Source organism: Scyliorhinus torazame, chromosome 12 (assembly GCF_047496885.1).
Source record: "Scyliorhinus torazame isolate Kashiwa2021f chromosome 12, sScyTor2.1, whole genome shotgun sequence".
In the NCBI taxonomy this organism is placed as follows: domain Eukaryota; kingdom Metazoa; phylum Chordata; class Chondrichthyes; order Carcharhiniformes; family Scyliorhinidae; genus Scyliorhinus; species Scyliorhinus torazame.
The window spans coordinates 157973435-157992801 of NC_092718.1; the positions used below are offsets into that span (position 1 = coordinate 157973435).

The following is a 19367-nucleotide window of genomic DNA, read 5'->3' on the forward strand; positions in this document are numbered from 1 at the left end:
TCTGCACACTGGGGTCTCCCTTTGTTTGGGGCCGCCAAGATGGCTGTTTGCAGCACCATTGTTGCTGTGTGGGACCTGTCGTAGTCAGCATTCTACCCCCCCGCCCCCACTTCTGTCAGGCACTGTCTCCTCATTGGGAATTGTGCCGTGCCCCCTCAGGAGCGATCTTTACCTTCCCCTACCTGTTGCGTTTCCCCCTCGACATTCCTTTCTGTACCTTTTCCGCTCTCACCGCCTCCTTCCTGAGATTCATAGTCAGACTGAAGACTAGGCTGATCTATCCCATGAAAATAGTCTCTTTTTAAACAGAGGATACAAGAGTTAGAATTTACTGCTGGTGCAGCTGCCTTTCCAGCCGTGTCTGCGCCTCAATTTGTCCGCTTCTGCCTGTGTGATAAAGTAGAATCCCCTTACCCTGGAAAGTCACCCAGAGATTGGTGGGGTACAGCATCCCAAACCGCATCGGACTTTTATATTGGGCCGCCTTGGCTGCGTTGAATTCAGCCCGGCGCTTGGCCAGGTCTACTCCAATGTCCTGGTACACATGGATCATGTGTCCCTCCCACCATGTGCCTTGCCCAATTCAAAATCTTTTCCCGGTCTTGGTACCGGTGCAGTGGCTACTCCCCAGCTTTGGGCCTTGGGTGGAGTGACCTATGGGGGCTTCAGGAAGCTTTTCCCTCCAACCAGCTTGCTCCGCATCTGGGACACGTACTCTGTAGGGTTCCTGTCCTCTGTGTCCTCCGGTAGACCCACAATACAGAGGTTTTGACGGCTCGACTGGTTCTACTGGTCCTTGACCTTCCCCATCAGCGTCCCTTGTGTCGCCACCAACCTTGCCATCTCCGTCTCCAGTGAGGCGCTTTGGTCACTCTGAAGAGGCTGGTTTAGCACAGTGGGCTAAACCGCTGGCTTGTAAAGCAGAACGAGGCCCGTTCAATTCCTGTACCAGCCTCCCCGATCAGGCGCCGGAATGTGGCAACCAGGGGCTTTTCACAGTAACTTCACTTGAAGCCTACTTGTGACAATAAGCGATTTTCATTTTCATTTCATTTAAAGAGTTGCGGCCTTCTGCAGCTCCCTGATTGTCACCTCCTGTGTCTCCAGTTGCCGCTCTGCCTTTTCTAGAGCCACTTGAAAGGTGACCAGTGCCCCCGCTACCCTCACATGCAATCATTTCTAATTTGATGGTGTTTCTGTGCAATTTAGCCTCCTGTGTGAGGAGGTCCATCCATTAATTTATTGGGAGATAGCCCCGTGTGTTCGATGTTGCCTCATTCTTCCTTCCCAGGCTTTTAATTCTGCCGTCCTTTAGGCTCCTCAAATTGTTGCCTGGCATTTCTTGTTGGTGTGGTGATGTTGGAGGAGGATTTGGGGGCCTTTTTTTCTCCGGGTCTAGTAGCCTATCTTTGGGCTAAAAGTGCCTAATTTCAAGTTTCCAGGAGGAGAGCCACCTTTCCCACGTCCGCTCAGTGCGTTCCCGTCACCGGAAACAAGTTAGAACTTAAATATCCCAGTTGACTTGGCCTAGAAATTCATAGATGCAAATGGTTCCAAATTCATGCAAAATTGTTCCTGAATGCACATTTTACAGACCAAGCCCAAATTCTGGTTGGCAATGCACAATGCAGGGATGTGACTTGGGGGCATTGTTACACAGCTCAGTGCAGTATTTCCATAGAATCCCTACAGCACAGAAGGAGGCCATTCAGCCCATCAAGTCTGCTCCGACCCTCCAAAAGAGTGCCCCATCCCCGTAACACCACCTAACCTGCACATCTTTGGACTGTGGGAGGAAACCGGAGCACCTGGAGGAAACCCACGCAGACACTGGGGAACATGCAAACTCCAACAGCATTAAAACGGAAACTTTGCATCATAAGAGCCTTTCATGATCTGGGACTGTCCCAAAGCACTTTACCTTGAATTATATGCTTTTTAAAAATATTGTAATGTAGGAAACACGTGGCAAGGTCCCACAAACAGCTTTGACATAAATGACCAGATTATCTGTTTTGGAAAAAAGCAAATTACTGTGGACGCTGGAATCCGAAACAAAAACATGATACTGGACAATCTCAGCCGGTCTGACAGCGTCTGTGGAGAGAAAAAAGTGCTAATGTTTCGAGTCTGGGTGACTCTTTGTCAAAGCTGCTGAGAATGTCTAGTATTTTCTGTTATCTGTTTTGGATACTGGTTGACGAATAACTGTGGGCCAGGATACTGGGAAAAATTGCCAGCTGCGCATTGTGCTTTGGAATCTTTTGCATGCATCTGAGGGGGAAGGCGGAACTTCACTTTGTAATTCCTCATCCATAGGATGGCACCCCCGATAGTTGTAATACACCCTCAGAGATGCTGTACTTCCTCGGTATTGCATTAATAATAATAGTCTTTATTATTGTCACAAGTAGGTTTACATTAACGCTGCAATGAAGTTATTGTGAAAATCTCCTAATTGCAACACTCCGGCTCCTGTTCGGGAGAATTCAGAATGTCCAATTCACCTAATAGCACATCTTTCGGGACTTGGGTGTCAGACTGGATTATGTGATTGAACTCTTAAAAACGGACAAACAAAATCTTAGGGTGTATATAACGGGATTGAATCTGTCCCAGAAGTAACTGTTCTCTGGATGGGCTGAACTCCATCTGGGTAGTTCAGTCACTGTACTACAAAGGAGTGGGGGAGTCGCCTAGAAAACTACTAAAGTGATGGAAAGGGATTTGGTACTCTAATTTTAAAGAAATTGATGATATTATTGCTGGAGGAAAGTATGCATTATAGAGGAGTTCACAATATTAAAAAGTTGAAACCATTCAATGTAACCGAGAACTCAAACTGAGGCGAAGAAAGGTGAACAGAACAGACTTGCTTCATAGTGTATAAGAGACGTTTACCCCGTGGAGACAGTGTCATGAGATTAATGTGGCATTGATATTGTCTCAGCAACCAAAGCGATCATGGGGGGTATGGGATTGTATGATTTTTGACACCAAGGAATAGCGGTGTTGTAAATATATTGTTTGGTGTTTCATCTTTTGCAGGTACGAGAGTGGAGATCATGTGGCTGTGTTCCCCATCAATGATTCAACAATCGTCTGTGAGATTGGCAAAATACTAAACTCGGACTTGGATGTAATATTTTCATTAAAAAATCTTGATGGTGAGTGACGAGCAGGCGTCCTCATTCAATAAACATTGCAAATAGGAAAAATAGATGAAGTAATGTCTAATGCTAACTTGATCAAGTAGAATAATAAACACTTGGCTCCCATTTAAAGTGAAACCTCTGGCATTTGTGATATGGGAAAGGGATTAGTAACAACCAAGGTCTGATATGTGACATGGTTAAAACTGATATGCTCCTGACTGCCAGTTAGTGAAGGAAGAATCCAAAGCCAGTCTTTACATGGGATAAATTTATTCGCTACAAAACAGGTATATATCTCCTGACTCCATTTTGCTCCTGTCCTAATGTCTCTGTATGTACTCGAGTAGCCATCCAACCAATGCCCTCCACCTATATATATTTGATTTCAAATCGTACAATTGACAACTTCCAGCACTACATGTTGTGAAGATCATTCAACGCCATTAAATTGTCATTTTATTATTAATCACATCACTGGGGGAACATGTAATATGGAAAGAATAATTATAATACCCCTGAAGTTTAGTCCATTGCATATTTAATTTCAGTATTTCTATTCAACAGTGATGGCACTGAGCTTCCAGCCTTTTATTTATTATCTGATAAAAGATCCATTCTCAATTCAGATTATATACAAACCAATTGAAGTAAACAACTGGAGTTCAGAAGAGAAGTGACCTCTCCTGAATCTGGTCAGAAGCACTGAAATCAGCATATCCAGTTGTGATAAGAGATGCTAGACCATCATTTGGGAGTTGATGTTTAGACACAACTTAGATAAATAAAGATCCTGCAGGCTGTCTCTGGGCTCATGCTAATTAGGGTAGGTTAATGAGCTTTGATTAAAGTAAGAGGATACACCGAGCTTGGCCTCCATTTGGAGAAATCTAATAATTTACTCGAGTGGATCTCGTTTTGCTTTGTTTGAGATCAGTTATCCTTCAAGTGCATCAAATGCATATCTTTACCATTTCCATGACAATAGAAGTACTGAAAAAGTGTGCACTCTCGTGTGTTGTTAATTCATCCTTTGTTGTGTTTATGTGTTTCTCTAGAGGAGTCCAATAAGAAACACCCATTCCCCTGCCCGACCACATACCGAACAGCTTTGTCACATTATCTAGATATCACCAATCCTCCTCGCACTAATGTTCTCTATGAACTTGCACAGTATGCATCAGATGCCAAAGAGCAGGAATTCCTCCGGAAAATGGCTTCATCCTCTCCTGAAGGAAAGGTAAGTACACCAGTGTTTACTGAGAGCCTAGTAAAATAAATCTTGTTCAGACACTAATTCAACATCCACTTGCATGATTCAGTTGTGCTCTCTCTCTCTCTCTCTCTCTTTTTCTCTCTCACTTTCTTTCTCTCTCTCACTTTCTTTCTCTCTCGTGTTGTTGCCCACTCTCGCTGTCTCCCATTTTGTTCATCCTTAACTACACATTTAAGAACAAAATTTGCCTTCAACAGTCTGTCTTCATCCATCTCACATTTAAGCTCCCCGAATTCTGGAATTCTCTCACTAAACCTCTGCCTCACCTTCCTTCTCTACTTTAAGGAACTCCTTAAAGCCTATATCTGACCATGCATTTGGTAATCTGTCACAATACGTGGCTGTGTTAAATTGTCTGATGCCACTCCAGTCAAGCGCCTTGAGATGTTTTATGCGTTGTCAGGATATTTGTCTATGTGCGTAGCTTGTTCTCCTATCTAGATGAAGTTTAATTCTAGTAATTAACAATGGTTATTGGTGTGATTTGGTACTTGCGTTCAATAAAATGTACCTAATTTTATTGCTTATGTGCTCATTGTCCAGTGCAACACAGAAGGAGGCCATTAAGTTTGTACTGGCTCCTTCGAATTTGTTGAGTAGTATATTCTGCTGTCCCAGAATGAAGAAATTAATGCTCTTAAATGCTACAATTTGAGGTTATATCTTCAATTTTTGTAATAAGAATGTCTGTATATTGTGTTTCAGTCGCAATACCTGAAATGGGTGGTGGAAGACAGGAGAAATATTCTGGCTATTTTGCAAGACCTGCAGTCTCTCCGCCCACCAATCGATCATCTGTGTGAGTTGTTGCCACGGCTACAGGCTCGCTATTATTCCATAGCTTCATCTTCAAAGGTGAGACTTGCTGAGAAGCACTGCCAAATGACCATTGTAGAAATGGAACGCCTGTATAAACCACTAGCAATAAGGTATTGATTGCAGTGTTAACAAACCCACTGGGAATTTAAAAATTTTGGATCAAAAAACTGACATTTATTCAGTTGATCGTTCTTGATTTTTGGTGAATTCATATAGCATGGTGGTCACTGGTTTCAAAGTGAAACCTTTTAATTCAACTTGGGATGTGAGCTTCGCTGGCTAAACCAGCATTTATTACCTGTCCCTAATTGTCCTTTAGAGGATGGTGGTTAGATGCCCTCTTGAACCGCTGGAGTCCACACTGTATAGGTACACCCTCCGTGCTGTTGGGGAGGGGGTTCCAGGATTTTGACCAACGGCAGTGAAGGAACGTTGTCAAGGGGCTTGGAGGAGTACTTCCCGGAGCTGGTCTTCCCATGCCCTTCTAGATGATAGAGTTTGAGAGTTTGGAAGGTGCTGTCTAAGGTGTCTTGGTGAGTTCCTGCAGTGTATCTTGTAGATGGTAAACACAGCTGTGTCGGTGGAGGAGTTTGTGGTTGGGGTAGCAATCAAGTGGGCCCTTTTGTCCTGACCATGTTTTATTGCAGACTGGGATAACGCAATATGCCTCCAGCAAAAAGTAGGAGTTTGAGAGTCCCAGCCAGAGGTGGTGTCGGTATCAGCTGCACCTCTTTATTGCAGCAGGATCTTTAACAAAACCGAAGCAAGTTGGAAGTCAAAACCATTTGATGAGCCTGGCTCTGTGGAAACATAAAGAAAGAGTGCTTGCTGAGCACTTATTGATTGCACAAAACAATCAGTCTTTGAATTTTATTGGCTGAAGGGGTGGGGATTTGCCTTGTCCCAGGGGCCACGTGAGGAATTGAGGAAGGAAAACCTTCTTTGGGCTTCCAACTCTAACCATGCCATTTTGAATCAGACAGGGAACAGAATCTATGCCCATAAGCAGTTTGCATGAATTAGCAATTAGCTCTTATGTAGCATTCCATCAGCATTGTTGGCTTGAGGTCAATTTTAACTACAGCCTGTATCCCCATATTATTGCAAGGATCTGGCTGCAGATTGTATAGAAACAAATCACTTGGGACATTAATGCTTCTGTACCAACTTGTATTTTCATATTTAGCGATGATATCTTGCATAGCACTAGGGAAAGTTAATTTACCTAGCAGCGATTTAGTGTTGCATGATTTGACAATAGCTTTGTAATCTGTTTCTTTAGGTTCACTCTGACTCAATTCATATCTGTGCGGTTGTGGTGGAGTACACATCCAAAGCAGGCCGCATCAACAGGGGCGTGGCAACAACCTGGTTACGCAACAAAGTGCCAACTGGTAATGATCACAAGTCCGTTGTCCCAATGTATGTGCGGAAGTCTCAGTTCCGGCTGCCCTACAAACCCAGTACTCCTGTTCTCATGGTCGGACCTGGCACCGGTATCGCTCCCTTCGTTGGCTTTATTCAGGAGCGGGCTTGGCTGAAGCAACAAGGTACAGGAGCAAAACTATATCCTCCTAACGTTTACAGCGACCTGACCATTCCTCCTTTGGGTGGTTCTGTCTGTTATCAATGTGTATTTATCAGGACTTTTTCCTTCTCCATTTTAGCTCTCTTGAAATGTTGCTTTCCATTCTTTCCCTTTCTCTCCATCGTTGTTCCACGTCTATATTAAATCCTGATTCCATCACAATTAATGTAAATCGGGATCCTCGAGATTCGCCTGTGGAGCACGTTCTTGGTGATTCTGGTTAAATGAACTGCAATGCTTTGAAACCAGCCTTCAATAACATGCACATTTTTGAATATGTTAATTTCTAGGTTTTTTAAAAGAACGATTGTTTGTGACAGCTTGGCCGAGTTGGTAGCTTTTGTTCCTGAATCAAGGGCTTTGCATACAAGCCACAACCCCCATTATTTAAATTGGAGCAGTTGATCTAGACTGAGACTCTACTGCAAGATTGAGAGACTACTGCATTGTCGAAGTGACCTTCCTTGGTTTAAACATGGACAAAAGGGCAGAATTCCATTGACCGAAGTGTGACGTCAAGAAACCATAGCAGAGTTGAAGCAACCCACCTGACAACTTTCTACTGGCTGAAGTCATACCCAGCCCAAGACAAGATAGTTGTGGTTCTTGAAGGTCAATCATCTCTGCCCCAGAACATTGTTGCAGAAGTTCCTCATGAAACTGCATGAGGCCTAACCATCTTCAGCTGTTTCAGCACCAATCTTGCTTCCAACATATGGTTGGAAGCGGGGATGTTCAGAATTTAGGAAAATTTGAACAAAATTCAGATTTGAGCTGTTAGCAAGTTAACTTTGCATGCCATGTCAGTGTCAGGCAATAACCATCTCTGATGAGAAAGTCCAATCATCTCCCTTGCCACTGTCGAAGTGCCCACCTCCAATATTGACCAGAAACTTAACTGGACCAGCTACATAAATACTGTGGCAACAAGAGCTGGGAATTGTGCAAAGAGTAACTCACTTCCTGACGGCCCAAAAGCCTTTCTGCCATCTTCCAGGCGCAAGTCAGGAGTAAGATGAATACTCCCCACGTGCCTGAATGAATGCATCTCCAGTGATAGTCAATACTCGCCGCTAACCAGTTTAAACCAGCCCACCTGCTGGCAATCTGTTCAAGAGTAGGAAGGTTATGCTTCATTTATACAGGGCCATTGGTATGATCACATCTGGAGTTCTGTGTACAGTATTTGTCTCCTTTAAGGAAGAATATAAATGCAATGGTGACACTTCACAGAAGGTTTACAAGACTAATACCAGGAATGGATGGGTTGCCTTAAGGCTTGTATCCACTGGCGTTTAGAGGAAGAGACTCTTGATTGAAACCTGTAAGATCCTGAGGGGTCTTAGTAGGGTGCATGTGGAAAGAGAGAATCTAGAACTATGGTTCGCTGCTTAAAAATAAGGGATTGTCCATTTAAGAGAGAAATAAGGAAAACAAACGTTCTGAGGGTTAAGAGGAATTGGAATTCCCTTCTCCAAAAGGTGATGGAGGCAGAGGGCATGATTTACCAACTTCATCGCGCCCGACTTGGTGGCACCATAAGGCTGTTTAGTCTTGCGAGAGGCCTCTCGTGAGATTCGCGCTAGACGTCTCGTGAGATTCGTCCGAACCTCTCGAAAGACGTTGCGATCTAGATCTTGCCCTCGCTGCGCAAGATCCAGATCAGTGAAATTAGCTCATTGCAAAATGCATGCGCTGGATTCTCCCGCCACCTGGGAATTAATGGCCTCCCCAGCAAGACCTTGTCAGGGCACTGTTTAGTACTGGTCCACACAAACATGGACCAGGCGTAACGGCAACTGGGAGGTTCCCAGACCATTTGAGATGCCTGGATGATCTGGGACAGGGAAGGGTAGCACCAGGGGTCAGGCCAGGGATGCCTTGCCCATAAGAGGTGGGGTGAGGGCAGCTCTAGGACCCTAGAAAACCTAAGTTGGGTGAAGTGGGGGGGGGGAGGCTGGAGACCGCCACGGGGTCGCTCAAAGGAATTGAAAGATTGGGGCTGAGCCCTGAGCCTTTGACTAATTTTAAGGAAAAGGTAAATAGATTCTTGATAAGCAAGGGGGTGTAAGGTTACTGGGGGAAGACAGGAATGTGGAGTTGAGGTTAAAATCGGGTCAGTCATGATCTTATTGAATGATGGTGCAGGCTCGAAGGGCCAAATGGCCTAATCTTGCTCCTAATCTGTATGTTTGTATGAACTATATTGCTGTTCCTTCATTGTCAGTGGGCTATGTCAAATCTTGGAACTCCCTAACACCACTGTGGGTGTGCCTATACTACATGGTCTGCTCCAGTTGCAGAAGGCAGCTCACCACCTTCTCAAGGGCATTTAGGGATGGGCAATAGATATTAACTTTGCTGTTCTTTTGCCATATGTTCATTGTGCTTCAGTATTTGAACAGCCAAAGATTCAGATTTGCTTTAACATCCTGAGCTTAAAGAACAGGTAACTCCTCTAAATCCACCAATCATAAGACAGCCGAGCATAGACCAGAACCCCAAGGTGGAGAGGGGGGTGGGTACATTCTGATTCCTCATATCAGAATCGATCCTGTTTCATCTGCTTAAACTGGCATTGTCTCACAGCAGGTGGGCTTTGCAAAGTCCATGGTGCCACAAAAGACAAATGCCTGAATGACGTTATGAATAGTCGAAGCTACAAACAGTTGGTTTCCCTCAATCCAAACTCCATTTTTTGGAGCTTCACACCAACCAAAGAAGACCTGCAATTCTGGTTTGCACTAGGGTTCAGGATTTAAAGATTGCCAGGAAAACTAAAATCAATTTCTCACAAGTTGCCCAGCTGAACTAAGTGACTCTTGTTTAGTGTTAACCAAGCAGCTGTGCAAAGCCACTTCGCGGCCTTAGAATCAAGACTAGTCACTTTTCTAGTGCAGTGTTTTTCAAAGTGGGGGTCGTTTGATGATGTGAAATGGGTTGGCAGAAGGTCTGCAAAAATGATCCACGAGGATCGCCTGACCTTGTGTCCCATTTTATCCCTGGGTGAATTCTGGCTGCAGTACAGTGTGTGGCCACATGAGGCTGATATATAGGCCAGTGCCGTGGACTTTCTGCGTTCCTGGGTCACTGTTATAGTCACCGCCACCGATACAGCCTCCAGCAGCCACTCCTGTTTCTGCAGCAGCTGATCATCCAGGTTAGTCAGCACCTGAACATACAAGCGAAGAGTTTAAAAGAAAAAAATCAATTATCTTTACATTTATTTCCTGCAGATATTCCTCCTACACAGAGTTACTTTCCAGCAGTACGTCATGCTCTTTTTTTCCCAGGTCAGCATCTCCCACTCAACCAAGTGACTGCTGACTGGAATATGTTTCCACAAGTACCCCAGTCAGTAACTTGTAACTGGAGCACTGCCATATACAGGATTTCACAGAGAATTTTTGTGTAGCCAGTGGGGATCTCCCCACTTTTCAATTGGTCCATTGTCACAACGTTGATTTATGTTTTCCCCATTCTCGGCTCTGGGGCTACAGGTGTGGGTTTGGGAACTCCAAACATCCCAGTGAGGGGGGAAGTGCATCTGTTCAGGTACAGCTCACACAAAGGGACGGACTTCAGGGTTAACATTCTGAATTGGATGTATGTTTAATGTCTGCCACTGTTACCATTGTCAATTAATCTTGAATTTCTGTTACCATTAACATTGTCAGTGCTAGTTTAATTTCTGCGACAGTTAATCTTTTTGATGTTTGTTGAGTTTCGTAACCTTGTCAATCAGATCTATGTTTAAAGTTGTGTTATGTGTGCACAAGGGGTTTGATGTATATTTTAACTGGGGGCTGCTTTCCGCTCACTTTCTGAGATCAGTCGCTCTCTCAGTGAGACTGACTTCGCGATCAATGGTGAGTCTCCACCCTTCCCCATCAGCTCAAAATCCAGGCGTGTTTCCAAGAAATTCCTAATTTCCCTTTCAAACACCTCAGGACTCTGCGATCAATAGACTCGCACACTGATCTGTGCAGAGATTTTTATTACAAGTTATTTAACCCTCCAAATAACAACAAAAAATAGAAAATATATTTGTATTTACATTTTTTTACATTCAACAATACAGACCAATGAGTGTGATGTTTGAAGAAGTAACTATGGAGATTCTATGGTGAATGTGGTGTAGGTCGCAAGAGGCGGCCATTTTGTAAAAATAGGTCACCGGAAAAAAAGTTTGAAAAACACTGTTCTAGTGCACAGGATGCCACAACACAGACAGTGGCGCTGTTACATTTCCCTGTGTGCTCAATTCTGCCCACACTGATGGGGTGAATATCTCCAGGAGAAATGGGAGTCCCAGAATATTGCACCACACAGACAGTGAGTGGCGCTGTTACATTTCCCTGTGGGCTCAATTCTGCCCACACTGATGGGGTGAATATCTCCAGGAGAGCTGGGAGTCCCAGAGTATTGCACCACAGAAAAGGCCCATTCTGCCCATTAAGACTGTGTCTTTAACCAGAGGCCTCTTAGTCAAATTGCATGTTCCTGCTGTATACTTGCCCCTTTTAATATTCCTCTTTTTCAATCTAATTTCCTGACCGCAATGCTTTGTCCATATCCAAACTCTCCAGGCAATTAAACTCCTTGACTTCCTCTAATGAGCAGGCTTTTAATGGTAAGTTTGATGTGACCTAATTAGTATTACTTTATTTTCTCATTTATCTTGCTCTTCAACCTCTGGGCGCCATTAATTTAGAGCCTTGTTTCTTCACCTGGGTTTCTAGTTGTGATTTACTGGCTGTTGTAACCGTAGAATATTGTTTGATGAAAAAGCCTCTTCCACAGTTTGGACTCCCCAAGATTGTGTTTTTCCTGCCACCTCCTTCCACCCTGAAAAATTCCAAACTAACCTTTGAGATGTACATGCAGAGCTGGATGTGCGCAGAGAAAGACCATTGCGCTTTGTTTTACAGGGAAGGAGGTTGGAGAGACTGTGCTGTATTACGGCTGTCGTCATAAGAATGAGGACTATCTGTATCAAGAAGAGCTGGCGCAGTTTGAGAAGGACGGTGTCCTTACTCAACTTAATGTAGCGTACTCCAGAGACCAAGCTGAAAAGGTGAGTATTGTGTTCAGTTTTGGTCGCCTTGCTGTAGGAAAGATGTTATTAAACTGGAGAGAGTGCAGAAGAGATTTACAAGGATGTTGCCAGGACTCAAAGGACTGAGTTACAGGGAGATATTGGACAGACGCGGACTTTATTCTTTGGAGCATAGGAGACTGAGGGTGATCTAATAGAGGTTTATCAGATAATGAGAGGCATGGATAGGGTGAATGCACTCAGTCTTTTTCCCAGGGTTGGGGAATCGCGAAGTAGAGGGCATAGGTTAGGTTAAGAAGGGAAAGAATTAATGGGAACCCGAGGAGCAACTTTTTTTACACAAGAGGATGGTACGTATATGGAATGAGCTACCGGGGAAAGTGGTTGAGGGAGGGACATTAACAACATTTAAAAGGCATTTGGACAGACACGTGGATAGGAAACATTTAAAGGGATATTGGCCAAATGTAGGCAAATGGGATTAGCTTAAATGGGCTTTTGGCTGGCATGGCCCAGTTTGGGCCGAAGAGCCTGTCTCCATACGGTAGATTCTATGAGAGGCTAGCTGAGTGAGGGTCACGAGATACGGCCTACACAACTTCCGATCTCTTGCATTAAGAAAAACACTGAAATTGCATAATTATAACTTAATGAGCTCCACGCAGTGCCAAGCTTGAAAACTGACTTTTTAGGGGTTTGAATTTATACTGATAAGATAAATGAGGAACATAGACATATTTTAAAATTCTTGATGAAGTCCTTCATCTTTAACTGAAACACTTAACTAACAGTGATGATCAAAGTTAAATCTCTGAGGTTGGTTCTACTCATTATCTCTCAGGGATTGGTGCTGGAGCTCAACAGTATCTAATGCGAGCCACATTCAGAAGCCCAATGCAAATTGGTCCAATCTTATGACCAATGAGGCCGCATTCTCTTAAATACTATCCGCTGATGTCTCCCTTGTTGGGATACCCAATGATGTAGTGTATCTAGACTTCAATAAATTCCACGTGAAAACCCTGAGGCAATGGGTATCTGAGATGAAAACTAGCTGATGGATAAAGAATTAATTTTTGAGCAAGAGATCGTTGGATACTATTTAAAGGAATGATGTTTGACTGATCCCATCTCAGATTTGACTAATTTGCATTGGGCTTCTGAATGTAGAAACCATCGGGCCCCACTACCAGATCCCTGGGGGCATTGAGTAGTAGAAGTGTAGCTCCTATTTCCAACATGTGTTTGCAAACTTTCCAACATATATTCGCAAACTACATTCAGAAGGGATGAGTGTGAGTCTAATAAAACAGCCAAGGAACTCCAAAAGAACCTAAATACAGTTTACAACTTGAAGGCAATGACAGTTAAAACTCAGTGCAAATTAATTCAAGATGTTGCCCATTGGAAGAACAACAAAATGGGAGACATATTTGGTGCAAAGTGTTTATCTAGCTTGAGGAGCAGTGTAGAGATCTGGGAGTGAAACACAATGGATATGATTTTATAGATGGTATTGTTTTCTATTTCCCTGAATTGTGAGGAAGTAGGGTAGCACAGTGGTTAGCACTGTTGCCTCACGTTGCCGAGGTCCCAGATTCGATCCCGGCCCTGAGTCACTGTCCGTGTGGAGTTTGCACATTCTCCCTGTGTTTGCGTGGGTTTCACTCCCACAATGCAAAAATGTGCAGGGTAGGTGGATTGGCCAAGCTAAATTGCCCCTTAATTGGAAAAAGTGATTTGGGTACTCTAAATTTATTGTTTTTAATTGTGAGGAAGTCCCACCTTGGAGCTGCCAGCCAAATTAGCTTTGTCCCAGCAGCACCATTCGCAGCAGAGGGCACTGCTGGGAACACAGGCATTCCCCAGATTCTAAGTGCTGGGAGAGTGGCTAAACTGTGGGGCTTCCTCCACCCTCTCCCGCCCCTGACTACCACTACATATTTCGATCAGGAGGGCAGCGGGGCCCTTACATAGCCATGAATTGACCATCCAAGTGGCTTAACTGGCGTGAGGGTGTGTGAGCAGTCCTAGACCTTTCCCACCTCCCACACAAAATCTCAGGCATATCTGGGACTGGTGGACAAGGGGACCATGCGGTGTTACGAATCCCTGGGCTAGTGCATGGCCAATTACAGCCCCACGTGCCCCAGAGTCACAACACATGTGAATTAGCCAATAATTCTTACAAAAATATCCAAAGTTTTTGGCCCTTTGTTCCATAATCACAGTCACCAGGTTTGCAAATGTAACCACGATTACTGTTTATTTATAACCACCATCATGAAATATGCAGTAAATGCAAATGGTTAATTATCATTTATCTAGGGCAGCACGGTGGCATAGTGGTTAGCACTGGGACTACTGTGCATTCATTTGGGTATCTGTGGTTTCAAGAATGCAGTACTCGCAGCTTTCTGAAGAGAGTTATATTTCTCTCAGCCTTTCCTGAAGAGGTACCTTATTCACGTCACACTTTGCTTTCAGTTTGTGGTTTGCCTTCAGGCCTCTGTAGTTCCAGGGAAGAGCACACAGAGACTTTCTGGAGTGTGAGTCAACCTTTACAGTGGCCTTCTGGAGAAAGTTAGTTGGATCTCTTCACATGGCTGCCTGAATCAAAAACTGGAACCTGGGGACTCTAAAAAGCATTCCAGTGAAAAAATATCCAATCACCACCTGTTAACAGGCAGGCACAGCCTTATGGGCCCATTCTTAAGCCAGCAGCCAATCAATCAAACTGACTACCCAACGCATCTCACTGATGCCGGCCAGTCTGCAGCTTCTGTTTAAGCCAGCACAGCCTTCCAGATTCTTCCTGCTTGAATTAAAGAAACTGGCTTCTTGCCTTAAAGACGTGTCCAATAATCATCCATGGATCAAAAATGTAACGGCAAAAATAAAAGAAAGGGGAAATCAGGGAATAAACAGGAAGGACCCTTACTGTGGGGAATTTTACAAACTACCCACTCCCCCAATTGCCCAGCAGGGGCTAGTACAATTGTGTCTGGTGTTGTCCCTGTCACCACAGTAATTTAAAAATGCTTGTTGTACTGCCAAAGCAATAGAGCACATCTTGAGGCCATCATGCTGAAGCAATCTAGTTCTCTGGGTAGGACACATTTTGAGCTCAATTCTGGTAACTGAGGCACAAAGAGAAAATATCAACTTCTGGAAGTGGTGTGGAGCTAGGCTTTGAGGAGAGTCCCTAGTGTGAGAGGATCGAGCCATGGCACAGAGATTAGAAAGCCATTGACTCTTCAGCTGCAAAGGTGAGGGGACGTTTATGGAGGGATGTAAGGTAACAAGTGGAACAGAATCTGAACATCATCCCTCATTAAACCTTGGCTGTAGGATAGTGGGTGGTGGGGAGTTTAACGGAAGTTAATTAAAAGAGCAAGTTCAGGATAATGGGAAGAGCTTCACTGTGTTATTAATAGCTGTAAACCTCTCCACCTCTCATCCGTTTTAAGGCCCTCCTTAAAACTTTCACCAAGTTTCTATCCCTAGTCCTAATATCACCTGTTTTGGTTCAGTGTTTAATTTTAATTTTTAATAATGCTCTAGTTAAGTGACTTGGGATGTTTTGCTACTTGGATGTCAGTTGTTGGAAAGGCCTTGCAGATAAAAAAGTGGAAGAAAAAGTTGCATCATTAAATACATGAATTGGATGGGAATAGAGGGAGTTTCAACGGCTGAAGGGCCTGTTCCTCCTGTGCTGTACTTTTCTTTGTATTCAATGTGTAGAGGAGAGTTAATGGGTCGGTGGCCTTGTCAATTGTTTTAGGATTTCAGGTGATTAATGTCTCTGCTTTTTGCTGTCTCGTATCAACCCTCAGGTATATGTCCAGCATTTGCTAAAGAAAAATAAAGAGCACTTGTGGAATCTGATCCAGAAGGAGGGTGCACATATCTACATCTGTGGGTAAGTGAAGATCACGTAGGAAATGCAACTCTTCATTTGTGTTGCACAGAGCTGCACTGCTCCTTGATCGGTTTCAGTTGGAGAAATAGTGAATGTGATCACTGCTAGAACATCTGACTGCTCTTTAAACAAAGCTCCGGAAAAGCTAGAAATGCAAATGTCAGTCAGCTATGGGGAGGGCAAAAAACAGGACACTGACCAGCCGAACGTCTGCACACTTCCACTTTCACCCCCAACAATTTCCAAGCCTCCCCTGTTGATTTCTTGAGTACTGCTCTTGTCAGAGAAAGGTGCAACTATCCCCAGGAAACATTTACTTTTGACTTAAGTTGTAATGTGAAGATTTGGATATAGTCAGAAAGCTGTCCTCTAGATTGGAAGTTTAGCATTAGTGTTCATTGGTGACTCGGTGATTCTCTCACAGTGGGTAAAGAAATTCCTGTGCTCCTTCATGCTCATAACTTTTAACTGAAGTCCTTAAATGGCCTTCACATTTCATACTTGTCAATTCTTCCTTTCTTGTTATGTTCTTCACCTTGTGAAATTCAAACCCAACCAGCAAAGGTTTGCACCTCCCCTCAATAGGGAAAATCAGCCCAAATTGTAATACTCTACTGGAAACTTACATTTAATACCCCTTTCTCCTGATGTTATTGACCACAGCTGTCAGGTATACTCTGGTTCTTCACTGAAACACCATTCATCATTGGCAGGCCCAGACAGTAACTATCAGTGGGCTTTTTAACCATTGAAGGGCATCACATTGAAACCTGCATCTGTCTTCAGCTGATCTCTACAGGGAAGCACAATAATAATGAGCAAGAGGAAATCTCATCGCCTCATTTCTTTACCCTCAACCCATGCTACTGAGGTTATTTGCAGCTCCCCACTTGCCACCTTGTTTGAGACTAGCAAACTCTAAACTTTTGAGTTCACAGCACCTCCCATTAGTGGTTCCCCTCCTTCCTTTGACTGCTCTTTACCAGTTGCATGGAGATAAAGACAAATCATTGGGCTGAGTGCCTCTTGCACACCCTCTTTGATTGCTGGTCATCACGTCTTAACAGCCTGCCTGAGATAAGACTTCACAAACTGGGAAAAATTACTTTCCATCTTGGCAGTAACACTTATCGTGAAACCTTTATCTAAGTTGGACTGGTGGAAAGAAACTCCAGCTGCATGACAATGTTGTGCACAGGAGGATAGGCTCAACAAGCCAATATAAAGGTTTTTGGAAGTAGCAATCAGACTTCCAAGGACTGCTGGAACCACAAACAACACTCTGCCCGAGTTTCCCTGACTCCACGAATGAAAAAAGTCCAATCATCTGTATGAATTTTATGTATTGACCTGAATTTGGGAGTTGGTGCTGAATGAGTGGCACTTGCCATTCAGTACACTGATGCCCACAGGTTTTTCATAGGCTTTTGAATGGCGACTTCTAGTTCTCGGGTGCCTTAAACTGTGAGCCCTTGACAAGGAATCTAGAACCTGTGTGTAAGCGGCAGCAGTTATGTGTCTCTTAAAACCATATGTGTCTCTTTTTTAAAAAATTTAGAATACCCAATTCATTTTTTCCAATTAAGGGGCAATTTAGCGTGGCCAATCCACCTAGCCTGCACATTTTTGGGTTGTGGGGGCGAAACCCACGCAAACAAGGGGAGAATGTGCAAACTGCACACGGACAGTGACCCAGAGCTGGGATCGAACCTGGGAACTCAGCGCCGTGAGGCCGCAGTGCGAACCCACTGTGCCACCGTGCTGTCCTACCATATGTGTCTCAAAAAAAACAGTCAGATTGAATAATACTTCTGTGACATGAAGAGCCCCATTTTATCTCTGCAACTGGGTGTGTTTTGAATGAGTTAAAATTTCGACCTCAGGCTACATCAGGAAGTGTTTTCAATATTTAATTCAATATAAAATCATTTCCAAAAAGATGAGATAGCGAGAAGTAAGAGACAAAGTTTAACCTTTGACAATTGTGGAGTCTCATTTCTTATTGTTGAAGTAAATTTTTAGTGCCAGAGAGGTTGATAGTAATGAAGATTTATCACGCTGTGATAAATTTAATTTGAGCATTTGAATGGATAAGCCGTAACTTTTTCTGTTATGTTTAGTAGGCAAAAATTGCAGATTTGTGATCCTGCATGTATTTTAATGCCAAGTCTATTAGCGAGATGCCGAAGCACCACATTTTGTGAAGGAACAGGGCAAATTGGATAACTTCCTGATTTTGTGTTTAATTGCACTTGTGTGGTTACCAGAAGTGGTGTCCAATTTAGAGTGACTGGTAATGACCCAGAACTCACCGCCTACGAGAGTGGTGGAAGTGGAGGCGGTCAGTAATTTCAAACAGAAATTGGATGGGCACTTGAAGTAAATAAAGTTGTAGGGCTATGAAGATAGATGGTTCTATGAGTCTAAAGCGACTATTGGTGCTGACTATTTTAATGCAAAATCCAAGCCATTCAGAGCAGGGAATTTCGCCCTGATGTCCTGGACAATTGTTATTGTCCTGTATCATTAAGACAGATTGCTGACTGTGGAATCTTGCTATGTGCAAATCAGCTGCTACGTTTCCTACGTCACAACAGTAACTACACTTCCCAAACAAAAGTATTTAATTGGCTTTGCGAATTCCTGAGGCAACGAAAGGAGCCATATAAATGCAAATCTTTGTGCCTTTCTTTCAGTGACGCAAAGAATATGGCAAGAGACGTCCAGAACACATTCTACGAAATTGTTGCTGAACTCGGAGAAATGACACACACGGAGGCTATTGATTATGTCAAGAAACTGATGACAAAAGGCCGTTACTCTTCTGACGTCTGGAGTTAAAATGGGAATGGGAGCAGTAAGCTTCCAGAATTGAAGAGTGAAAGAATTGTCAGTGGATCCTAGCTGATGAACTCCACCAGTCAAACCAAGAGATCTATAAAGTTAAGAGCAATGAGGCAATGATTCTTTTTATATATAAAACAAAAAATTCTAAAATGTCCTAGACACTTCATGGAGAAATAACGGTTTGCTTTACTAAATATTGTACTCCATCAGAATTGATACTTTACTAGAGATTTTCCATAGCTGTCTTTTTAAACGTTACTCTGTTATAAATCCCCATGATCAGAAGAATTCTTTACATATAATATTTGTTTAATATGGTGCTGCAGCACACCATAGTAAAACTTCCAAACCTATGGAATGGGACCTTTCCCATTATTTGTCTTGGTAACTTTTGAAAAATAAAACATTAACCGTATTACAGGAAGACATTGGGTTGTAACTTTGAAATCAATACCAGGTTTTACATGGAATAATCTCATGATTTGATAGTTTTTTTAAATTTATGCAATTTATAATTACCATCTTTATATCTTTTGATACACAATGTTTAATCTTGTGAGGAAAGAGTGCTGGGCAAACCTGTGTGCCTGAAGGTATCGGAATGCATTAAACCCGGCGTCTGCTCTAATCCTTTTGAGTTCAAGATTCATACTGGTTTCGTAGATAGTCGACAAAGATTTTATTTGACTTTTTTTTAAAATAAG

General features: G+C 43.3%; 1 protein-coding gene across 3 annotated transcripts in view; it reads left to right on the forward strand.

Moving 5' to 3' along the window:
* Nucleotides 1–19087, forward strand: part of LOC140386687 (NADPH--cytochrome P450 reductase-like) — a 90650-nt gene extending 71563 nt beyond the window's left edge. For all 3 annotated transcript variants that reach the window (XM_072469244.1, XM_072469246.1, XM_072469245.1), the window contains exons 9-15: nucleotides 3049–3167; nucleotides 4211–4392; nucleotides 5134–5283; nucleotides 6530–6797; nucleotides 11767–11912; nucleotides 15731–15816; nucleotides 18513–19087. In XM_072469244.1, coding sequence (XP_072325345.1) covers nucleotides 3049–3167; nucleotides 4211–4392; nucleotides 5134–5283; nucleotides 6530–6797; nucleotides 11767–11912; nucleotides 15731–15816; nucleotides 18513–18657 — 1096 coding nt within the window. In that variant the 3' untranslated portion in view covers nucleotides 18658–19087. The remainder of the gene's footprint in view (nucleotides 1–3048; nucleotides 3168–4210; nucleotides 4393–5133; nucleotides 5284–6529; nucleotides 6798–11766; nucleotides 11913–15730; nucleotides 15817–18512) is intronic.
* The last annotated feature ends 280 nt before the right edge of the window (nucleotides 19088–19367 follow it).